Genomic DNA, 12,074 nt, shown 5'->3' with positions numbered 1-12,074 from the left:
GGTTTTTTTAAATAAAGATTAGAGGTTTACCCCTTTGGGAAATAGTTCTCCAATCTAAGAATAATGGTTTTTAAAAGGTTTTAAAGAATATGGGGATTTTGCCCCCTACAGTATGCAACATAACTAATGGATTAGGAAAATCTAAAGAGGTCCAATGCAAACTCAAGGTCCATGCCTGTATTTTTCCCCTGATCGAGATCATGACCGATGAGACCCAGGACCGACACTTTATCCTCTGAGTCAAGTTATATTTCAAGTTCCAGGAAAGAAAATGTTATGAAGAAAGGTTGTTTTTTCAAGTAGCACCTAATAATATGCACAGGATTGGAGCAGCGTATACTGCAATCCAAACAGTGTTTTTTTTTCCTTTGGCATATTTCAGGAACACATTGCAAAAGCATTTTTGCATATATTACAACATCATGGCGACAATGAGAAAATCGGTGTGCTCAAATCAAATACTCTCCTGAAACTCTGGCACTAACCGACCTGAAAAAAAAACAAACAAAAACTGTAAAATAACTGAAAATGCAAGCGCCCAATTAAATTCTATAACAACTATAATTAGCATGGTAACAGGAATGGATGGCTCAGCTTGCCCTTGGCTTTCCTCTGCGCTATGACAGCATATGTGTAGATTGTTAACAACAATTACTGTAACAGCAATGCGTGACTATAAAAGTGTGTAAGCCTTCCACATATATTTTTCTAAACCTAACCATGTACTTAGTAACCGTGTGTACTAGATCTAACCTTAACTATGGGATTTAAACTCCAAATCCTGATTATTTACAAGTGAAAGGGAAGCTTTGACACAAAAGATGGGCCTTGACCCCATGGTTTCTTCAATGAGAGTCGGCAGACTAACACCAACTGCCACCATGATCCTTATAAGTGACCCAATCAACAGAGTGTAACATCTGTAGACTGTCGTAAAGTGAGACGTCCCGGGTGAACGACTTCATCGTGAATGACACAAGGTTGTTGAACACCATCAGCAAGATGGATGGTGAATGTTTTTACATGTCAACATGTAATCTGTGTCTCCACATAGACAAAGGGAGCTGAGTTTGGGAAAAAGTAATCATGCCACAGGTTTTGGACCTTTATTCTCAACAAAGATGTTGTGCGTTCTGTCATGAGAAAAGAGAGTTTTGACCTGAACTGACCTGCATCCCATCTAGACCTGTCACCTGCTGACGATGTTGGCTCAGTGTTGAACAAAAATGAGTGGACTCGAAATGAGCTGAGAAGTTCCACTCAGGGTCAAAAAGATGCAATGCAGCACGGTGATAAACATGACCCTGCTCCAACTTTTTAAAAAATACATTTCTGCCATCAAACTAAAAAGCACATTTTTTTTTGAATAGCAATAAAAGTGTTGCACTGTCAGAGTTTGATGTTTTATTTGTACTATTTTCACTTCAATATAATTTTTTTCTTCATAACCTCAAAACACATTTTACAACCCTGTAAAATGTGTTTTTCGCTGCTAAAAGGGAATAGCTCTCCTATGAATTTATCTGTGCTCTCAGACAAGTTCAGTTTCCGGTTGGTATTGACTTTCAGCTATTTTGTATGCTTGTGCAACTGCCACTTTCTTTGCTGAAATTCTTCATTTGATCTATCTCGACTCTGTCTTGCCCCTCTCAGGGAAAAATAGTCAGACCTAAGGCAGGAATGGGGCTGGCAGAGTGAGGTAGACTGTGGCCGAAGAGGTGAAGCCTGGTGTGACGACCTGTGGGGAAGCAGCAGGCTAATCAGTCACAGAGAGATCTCATTAGGCTTGTCAACCTGGGGGTTGTGGTTGCAGGTGGCCTAGTCTCCACAGTGAGCCTGCTCAAAACAGGCTTAAGTTATTCACTCTATTTTTTTTCTTCCCCCTCTTGGCCTCGAGTCTCGAAGCCCGTAATCCTTCTCATCCCACTCAGCGCCTCCTTCACACTGTGTTGTTTTTAATTCTCCTTTTCATCACCCACAGAACAACTTCACATCCTCTATGTACGGGAGCCTTCTTCTTCCCTTAGAAGGGATTTAATTGCCATTGTTTCCAGGGCTTGATTGAAGTGAAACAAAGAAAAAAAGGCAAACTGTTGATAGAATTGAATAGTCCATAAGGAAATGTTACGCAGCTTCATCATCTTCTCTTTGTGCTCCACAGACCTTGTTTCAGTCTATTGGCTCAAAAAAGTCCCGTCGTGCCTCCAAACGCTGCTGGGATCACAGTCTTAGAGTACTGGTAAAAAAAATTGCAGCTACCTGTTGGCTACTGCTGAAAGACAATATCTAAAATATTTAAGAACCTGAAAAAAAATGTGCAGTATGTTATTTCATTGTAAGTAAGTTGCACCTGTCTACAAAAGGGAACTGTAGCATCTCAGGTTGGAAATTATTAAAGCACGAGGAAGAAGCTGTCCGGAATCCTCAGCAATGAAAGGTCGGATTTAATTTGAAGTCTCTGCACAGTGGTTTGTTGTCAAGAATACCACTGAGTGTTGGCAGTTTGAGCAGGAGTCATACACTGGCAATATTGTTTGTGGTTGCTGAAAACTGAACTTGACATAAGAAAGGTCAGTCATTTTGAAATCATTGTTTGGCAATTGCGGAGACACGCACTTCAGCTTAGATCAGGCGATGGGGGAAGGAGGCAGCGTGTTACTAGAAAAGGCGACATCAGATGATTGAGAGAAAAGAAACGTTTTTTTTGTAAAAATAGTAAAGTATGAGTGTATATTAGTATATTATGATGCAGGCAAATTCTCAATAAAGCTGCTCTCGAGCACATCTTTGTCAGTTTCGCTTGTCAGACGGTTAGATGTGCCAAAGGATGTGACTGAAAAGCTGCCGATTTAAGACGATCTGTCAACTTGTGTTTGCTTAAAGCTTTTCCAGATTCTCGTTCTGCTTTGATTAAAAAAAAAAAAAAGTCTGTGCAGTCAGTTCGGCTGTACTTACATGTGCAATCATCTCCCGCAGAGAAAGTTTGAAGTGGTGGAACGTCTTGAACACTTTCTCACTCAGTCCACAGCATCGTGTCATCTGATCAATTTCCCTGCCAAGGACAAGGACATTGGTCCAATTAAATGGCCAGGTCGAACTCTAACCTTACCTCAGCATGTAACTATCCTCTATATCATTGTAGAATGCATGAAAAGGATTATATGCATTATTAGAGATGTGCTGGCATTTGAGCTCTTTTCCAACCTAATTCATACCCAGTCAGTAACTACACAGTTGATGTCAAATTCTTTGGATTAATTAAAACGGTTATAAACAGTTTCAATACAAAAACACATTTCCTAAACTCTCACTTTTTTTGTGCAAGACAGTCACAGCCTTCTAAACAATTTTCAAAGGTTTGAATTGTCTATTTTCACTATAAATCATAGGTTTCACAAAGTGCTTCAATTCTTCTCCAGCACTTAATTCAGATCAGGAACTTAACAATGTCATTATTCTGTCATTTTGTAGACCTTCACTTGCCAGTGAAATGGTGTAGTATTTTTAATGCATGTGATTGAGCATTGTCCTGTATAAAGACTGTGGCCTTACTGAATGCTGCAGACTTCTTCCTGTGCTGCTGACAGCAGGTTTTTTAGGTTGATTTTCAATTTGTTTTCAATCTGAAAAGGTCAAACTGCTTCATCTTTAACAATAACAGGCCATACCAGTACCCCTCCCAGTTGGTGCCTGACTCAAAGCTACAATATATTATCACAATAAGAGTTGCTCTCTTAATTAATTAGTTAATGAAGCATTTCAATGAATATTGCTGCCAAACGGACTTGTCGGCTGACTCTTTCCCTTTTCCCATGATCCATTGTATGTGGAAATAAATGACAAAGTATTCAAGTACCTTTTCTCAGCATTTATATATTTTGATCTCAAGTTGTTATACTTATTTTAGATGCCACTCAGCAATGTCTGACTTATTTCTCTCACCTAAACCATTTTTACACAAGTCAACAAAAACCTAATTATACCATCTAACATCCTACTTGCAATGGGAAAGTGTTTAATTAGCACTTAATGCATCAAATTACAGCAGTCGTGACTGGTAATTATAGGCTCGGGCTATTGAATGTGTCACAGATTTAGTGTTAGCTTGTAAACTTTCATGACCTTTTTTTTCAACCCAAGGCCACATCTTAGTCAAAGAGTTCCTTGATTCACCTACAAATTGGTTTCTGCTTGTAATCGCATTAGGCAGCACAGGAAAAGGTTGTTTGGGCTTCCTCCAAGGGAAGCATATCTTTCTTGTTAGAGGATCCAGCTCCTCAAGGGGGTCGAAGCTTGTGCCTTTATGTCACCTCCAATACTTCCTTGCCTCAGTCTGGTGTCTCTGCAGCAGTAATGACATCTCACTTTGCGCCAAGAGCTCTGGCTAAAGGAGATGGTTGGTTCTCCCCTCAAAAATGCACTGGAGCTTGAAGACCAACCTGGTCATTAAATATTTTCTCCAGACGTATGCCACACACACACACCTCACATTACACTTCTCATGTACCTGTTTTTATGCCTATGCACTCTTTCAAAATATCCATCTTGCTCCATATCCCTGAGCCTTTCTCTGTCATGTATTCACACACCGAGTGAATTTAGCATTTTTTTTACTCAGGGCAATCAGATGCAGCACGGGCATTAAAATTAATCGTGTTTCAAAAATGGAAATATGTGTTTTTGAGTGTTTTGATAAAAGCATCTGGAAGCATAAATAAACATGAGTATGAGCACAAACACACACGCTCAACACTTCTCTCTTGACTGACAGCATCTGCCTTCATAGACGGTAAATATGATAACCCATTAAGTGGCTTTGTGTTCCCACCTGATGCAGAGATCATTTTAGAATCCGATAAAGGAGAAAAATATGGAAGATTAGAGATTCCTCCTGTGGGGATTGATTTGAGGAGGTGGTGAATGCTTTATAAAAGGTGGCTTCCACTTCTCTCTCTCATGTATTCTCTGCTCATTTTTTCTTCCCTTGAAATCAGTGGGCGTAGAAGTTTTATTGCCCTGCTTTTAGCCGTTTGTTCATTTGCAGCATGTGGGCATGATATTCATGCAAAGGGAAACCGATAGAAGAAAAAGCTCTGCTTCTTCTTTACAATCGTCTGATCACATTCTACATGCATTACGTCTGTCGTAAGCAGGAGTTCACAGATTTAACTGCCAAAATAGGTAATTTGGGATGTATGACTCCCGTTTAAAGGTGCAAAGCTCTTTGCAGCAGAAGGCAGAGCATTGCTATCAGAGCAGGAATGTGGTCCATCTGGTACTTGGCTCATCCATGTTTTGAAAATCCGCGACTTAGATCATACATCATGACCAGCTAAACATACTGAAATGAGAGTTTGCTGCCAAAATGAAAAAAAAAAGAAAAGAGAACCTTTTGCTGTAGGTGACTGAGAAAATGAAGGAGAAACATGGAAATCCCGAGTCCTGTGATTTATTTATGTTTTTTTATTTATGTGTTTATTATTCATGATTTATTTTACTAGATACCTAGGCTGTCTGACAATGAAACTATATATACTGTAACTCACCTATAATCCACTGTGCATGTTTATGCAGTACCTCCAAATGACCTCCTAAACAATATCTTTGACAAAATGCACGTCATCAGAAATCTGAAAGTGCAAGATGTGTTTATTGCAATAGACTATCCCAAATATGTACTGAAATCCAAGACGGTTTTGCATCTGCAGTGCAAGTAAATCAGCCTTGTAATCAATTTAATAAAAGCAAGTGAGAATTCAAAACAGCGCTTTCATCAAAGTTTCTCTCAGACAAGCTCGTGCTCATTGCATAAGGTTCAGAAATTAAGATGTTGAAAGTTTAGAAAAAAACATTACTTATTCTTAGTACAGCTTATGTTGGCAACTAGGAATATACAGTACTCACTGCCACATCATTTATCAATGATGTTAACTATGTTTTATTCAAAGGTAGACTTACACAGTGACGTTATGATGATAATAATAACATGTTCCTATAAAGTCAAATATATTTTCATCTTACAGTTAATTACATGGTTGTTTACAAGCCTTCTGATAATCTCTCTGTTTCACACACTGTTTGCGTCTTTCTCACCCTGCATCTTTATCTGTCTTATCTTTCTGAGCTTGCCTGTGCATGTCTGCATGTAGGTCCGGCATAGTTCTGGGTTTTTTCTCTCCTGATGATCGCCTCTCCTCCTCTGTGGAACAGACTTAATTACAGTGTGGCTCTCTGCACTTTGCTTGGTGCTGATTAAAAAGGACACGGACACTCCATAGGGAAAGCATGATTGGGAGTTTGTTCACTTTGATACACACTCGGCTTATCGCTGTCTGACCAGCTCCATTACCATGGCTTTGAGGCCCAGTTTGTAATTGCCTCTCTTTATTACTATGCCTACATGTCAGGCCAGGGAACAAGGACCTCCCGCAGCAAGAGAGTCTGTGAGGCAAGCCATAAATGTGCAGTTTTAATGCAGATGCCAAGACATAGGCCAATGCTCAAAATAAAGCATTTTGAAAGTGAGTTACTGTCATGCTGAGAACAATTGACCTAATAAAATAGAGGCCATTGAATACTCACTCATGAAAGGCCTGACTTGGGCTGATATGGTTTAGAAACTCGAGGTTTTTTGCTCTGTATTCTTGGCTATAATTACAAAGTTCCTCCCCCCAAAAAGTTGTCTTTTAAATGTTTTTTTACCGATTATAATTTATACATTTTGGTCTCTGGATATTGGGGTTCACGTGGGGTTTTGTGTTGTCAGTGTCTTACCTGCAGTAGGCAGCAGAGAGAGAAATATCAATTTGGAGACTCGAAAATAAATCCTGAATGGCAAGCCGGAGTACTCAGAACGGGGCCACTAGAATGGCAAATTGTTAGTTATAAAACAACTCAAATCTCGAAAAATTTCAAATGGTTCAAGGAAAAGCTATTTCGTGGATTGTTACAGTGTGTCAGTTCTGCAGCTGACAGCTTACTTTGTCACAACATTCTTTCAGCAAAAGAATATCTGTGTTTTGATACAGTCCACTATACCGTACAGGTGTACACCTTCTGTGGTAACGTGGGCTGTGTTGGGCAAATGTAGTCATGTAACTGTCTGATGCAGAAGTAATGGAGCGAAAAAATTCCCCAAACAGCATTCACTGGAATCTTTTTAGCTTTGAGTCGTTTTACACAGCGTAACACTCATTCCTCTCATGGCCCCCCTGCTGAGTACCTTTTAGCTTCAGTTCACCTGTCATGAAACCAAACTGAGAGCACTCAGGCTGCTGTCTGCTGAAGATAAGAAAGTAAGGTAAAAAACTTTTAGGTGCTCATATGAAGACTTTCGTCAATTTTTGACCAAATTTAAATATAATTTTCAGACCTTTTATCACCTTATTTGTCATGAAGTTGCCAGAAACTGGATGGAAGTCTTAAACGTATACCTCTACAATTTCATTAAATCACAGCTGCAGGTCTTCAATGACACTTTGTTGTTTTGTTTCAAATAAACTGGGAGTTTAGATGATCAGAAACTGTGTCACCAAGTAAATACTCGTGGAGCAGACTGTAAATTCTGACATCTTGACGGCGCTATTATGCTGGATTTTCCCAGGTTTCACTGCAACATGCTCATCCTCTCAGTTTAGGGTGGCTGAATGGAATTATTTATTATTTAACACAAAGTACAGCTGAGTCTGCGAGAGAAACGAGCTCTGCAGATAATCAACCAAACAAGTGAATCAATTGAATGTCTGGCCTGAGGATGGTGTTAAAGGACAAGACCGTTTTTTTTACATTGGGCCCTCGATTTCACATTATAACATGATGTTCTACTCACCCCTGCTTGTTGTTGGTAATTTGGAGCTGTTCCGAAGATATTCGAGAGGCGTCTGGCTGCTCTCTTGAGATATTCGGCCATGAAACGGTTTCCCATGGGCAACATTATACAGGCACAAACTATGCTGTTTATAATTTATTAATTACTGTACACTAGCACTGATAACGTGGAGGTGCGTCGTACTTAAAAAAATCCGGGTTACTGTAATTTTGATTTTTTGTCGTAAAGTGGGTGTTATTGACGTCATCGTCGTGCTACTACCACAGACAGCCCACAGACCTGCTGCCTATTTATTCATTCGGCTAAAATTCAAAACTACAGTAACCTGGATTTTTTTAAGTAAGCGACGCACCTCCTCGTTATCAGTGCTAGTGTACAGTAATTAATAAATTATAAACAGCGTAGTTTGTGCCTGTATAATGTTGCCCATAGGAAACCGTTTCATGGCCGAATATCTCAAGAGAGCAGCCAGACGCCTCTCGAATATCTTCGGAACAGCTCCAAATTACCAACAACAAGCAGGGGTGAGTAGAACATCATGTTATAATGTGAAATCAAGGGCCCAATGTCAAAAAACCGGTCTTGTCCTTTAAGTTAGGGGAACACCAAGATCTGAGCATGTCATCAGATACTTTTAACAAAGACCATCCAAAGTGCATTTGCAATCCTTTGTAACACACTGTAAGGGTACAAGTTCTGTACTAAACTCACAGCAAAAATGGATTGCTTTGCTAAAAATATTTGGCATTTCCTGCTTATGAAAGCACAATTTTACCCGTCAATTTTTTAATTTCGTCATCAACGATACACCAGTATTATACAGCAGATACCATATATTAGAAGAAGTTCCCTCTCCTATAAGTCTTTTTTTGTAACCGTAGATGAAGATTAAATGCGAGAATTTTTTGCAATTTAACATCAGCTGTGCGGAGCTGACACAGCACCTGTCATCAAGATGGAAAGAATGCGAGACTCCAGGAGTGAAATGGGCAGATGTCAGCTGTGCTGCCTGGCTTTGCACAACATCCTTAAGCAGATGGCACATCTCAGAGATCAAGACCCTGGATATATGTTGAAGTCAGCACATTTACATTTGCACTCTTGTGTGTTTACTGGTTATGCTTTATATAGGCTACCATCAAAACATGAAGTATACATGGACTGCAGGGTCTTTCTCATCTTAGTACTTGTGGAGGGCAATAAAATTGCTTTAAAGCCACTCTAGTTGTTAATAAATCTGCCACGTACACAAATTAACTCTGTTGTGCTCTATGTGTGGACTGTTGAAATTGTATATATTTGGTGTTTCATCATAGTTTATGCATGTGATGCAGAAAATACTGTAAATGATGTTTCCCTTCTCCTCATTGCAGACTTCATGAATACGAGAAGAGCTTCAAACCTCGTCTGTCTGGCTTTGAGTTCCAACGTCTCCTTTACAACCTGACAGCCTTGAAAATCAGCAATGCTGGCGGACACAACTGTAAGTATGCATTATGTTTATTTATGTGGGAGGATATTGCGATTTTTATGTACAACACAAGTTTAGATTCTATCATGCTTGTTATTTCAAGGATGCGTGTCTTTAACCTTGATTGTCGCATTATTATATTTATACTATTGATACATACGCTATACTCTTATTTTGTATATACTTTGTGTCAGTAATAAGATTTGCCTTATCAGGGCTTTTAAAGATCATCTGGTCCTTATCAGGTCTCAAGTTAGACAAAAACAACTTTATACAACAACACATGACTTCTTACACTTAGTATTTAATAAAAATGAAGCCAAAAGAAACTGTGTAGAAGTAGCACCAGAAGTAGGTGGGGGGCTCATTTTAGTACCCCGTTATTGCTTCCAAAGAAACTTTAAGTGTAAGTAGCAGTCAGGTGCTGCTAATGTTATGCACTTTATTAACTGATCATCAGCAAGTTGCTGGTCTGAAGCATTCAGGTGTGTGTTCATCAATAACGATCTTAGAGAAGCAATTGTTGCTGCCCATCAGTCTGGGAAGGGTCATAAGACCATTTCTAAACAATTTGAAGTCCATCATTCTACAGGGAGAAGGATTACTCATGAGTGAAAAACATTCAAGACAGCTGCCAATGTTCCCAAGAGTGGACGTCCCAGCAAGTTCACCCCAAGGTCAGATGGTAAAATGTACCTAAGAAATCATTAAAAAACCCAAAGAGCTACATCTCAGACTCTACAGGCCTTAATTGGCGTTTTGAATGTTAAAGTTCAAGACAACGCATTGAGAAAAAGCCTGAACAAAGATGGCATCGTCCGTCTAAAAAGAATATGCCTCAAGTTTACAAAGTTGTATTTGAACAAATTTCTGGAACAATATCCTTTAGACAAGCGAGACTAAAGTGGGGATGTTTGGTCATAATGCACAGCAGCATGTTTGGAGAAAACCAAACACAGCATATCAGCACCAACATCTTATGGCAACTGTTGAGTACAGTGGTGGAGGGCTGATGATTTGGGCTTGTTCTGCAGCCACAGGACCTGGACACCTTGCAGTCATTGAGTCCACCATGAACTCCTCTGTATGCCAAAGTGTTCTAGAGTCAAATGTGAGGCCATCTGTCTGACAGCTAAAGCTTGGATGAAATTGAACAAAATCATATCTACATCTAACCTACATCACAGTATCTAGAAAGGAAAAAAAATAAATGGGTTGCAATGATCCAGTTAAAGTCCGGACCTCAACTTGATTAAAATGCTTTGAAGGGACCTTAACAGAGCCGTGCATAAATAGATGCTGCAAGCCTCAATGAAGCAATGTTGTAAAGAAGAGTCAGCCAAAATTCTTCTATAACAATCTTACACTGATAACATCATACAGAAAACAATTACTTTGAGTTATTGCTGCTAAAGGTGGCTCTACAAGCTATTATATCACGGGGCGTACTTAGTTTTTTACAAACTGCATTTACGTTTGACTTAGCTTTTATTAAACACATAGTGACACGGTGCAATATGTTATGATATGGTTGATCTGCGTGTGTGCCACAGAATGATTCAAGGTGGGTTTTTTTTTAATGTCGGCACATCTTTTGCAAACAGAAACACAAATTGTTAGGGTTGCTATATGTTCTCATAGAGTAGTTCAACTGAGCTATATCTGGTTCAGTGCAAAACAGCATTTTTTTCCGAGTTGTTTGTAACTATTCTCGAAATTCATCTCTTGTTCTTTATCACATCCTTCTTCCTTTTCTGTCTGATGGTTTGTATTGTAATCAACGAGCAGGATCTGAGTAGCTTTACGATGGATGAGAGTAAAGAGAAGGCACAACAGCTGGCCAGAACTACCAGTTCTCTCACATGTACTTGCATGGTTTTAATTAGTTGCACAGTGCAGGAGCTGTGACACCCACTCTTGCATAGTTGCGCAAACACAGGCACAGAAGTTTGTGCAGTTACTAACAGAGTCACGGTCATGCATATTCCATCAAACTATTTTCTGTACCCACCCACCCACGCGAACATGCTACCAGAGTCATGCACACAGTTTGCACTGCATCTGCTGCACATTATAGGTCTCAAACTAATTTGTAAACAGTGTCAGAAGTGCCTTATTGCTACAGGCAGTGCTGCAAACTTTGATATCCAAATCTTTCTAAGCCAAAGAGTATCCTATAATGTGATGTCAGTGTTGTAAAGGCAGGCTTTGATACCAATCACTGAGGACCTGTCATGAATATTTATAAAAATAAAAAATTAACAATCAATGATTTAATAGCTTAATGAATAGGTACCTTAACAGTATACCATGCTGCAGTAAGCCACTTTTGTTGAATAAAATCTTGACTGGCGTGTCAAGGTTTTTAAAAAAGAAAAGATAGATGAAGAAAACAGCATGACTTCAAACGAAACGTAATAGATAAAGGAAATACAGGCTTCGATATCTGAAAAGTGTTCTAATTGCACATATCCCCAGGTGAAGGAGCAACGAGAAATCAGGAGCGAGTAGAGGACAGGCTTGCGTACTGATTATCCCTCAGAGGTGCAAATGAAGTGGGTTTCATCACCGTTCAAGGAACGATTGGATCATGACTTAGAAGTCAGGGTTCATCCTCTCCTCTGGTTGCTTTCTCACCTCAAACTGTTTCTTCCACTCAGATTATTATGCAGCAGCTTATTCCATCTATCTATCTATCTATCTATCTATCTATCTATCTATCTATCTATCTATCCATCTAGTCTTTAGTGAGAGCAGACACAGTAATGGGCCAAA

General features: G+C 39.3%; 1 protein-coding gene across 1 annotated transcript in view; it reads left to right on the top strand.

Annotated features, from left to right (window-relative positions):
- Positions 1-12,074, top strand: part of lamc3 (laminin, gamma 3) — a 123,907-nt gene that overhangs the window by 81,038 nt on the left and 30,795 nt on the right. The window contains exon 11 of the mRNA XM_075455921.1: positions 9,202-9,311. Within this exon, the coding sequence (XP_075312036.1) occupies positions 9,202-9,311 (110 nt within the window). The remainder of the gene's footprint in view (positions 1-9,201; positions 9,312-12,074) is intronic.

Source organism: Odontesthes bonariensis, chromosome 22 (assembly GCF_027942865.1).
Source record: "Odontesthes bonariensis isolate fOdoBon6 chromosome 22, fOdoBon6.hap1, whole genome shotgun sequence".
Lineage (NCBI taxonomy): Eukaryota > Metazoa > Chordata > Actinopteri > Atheriniformes > Atherinopsidae > Odontesthes > Odontesthes bonariensis.
Note: the sequence above shows the minus strand (reverse complement) of the source record. Positions and strands in the feature narration are given on the sequence as shown.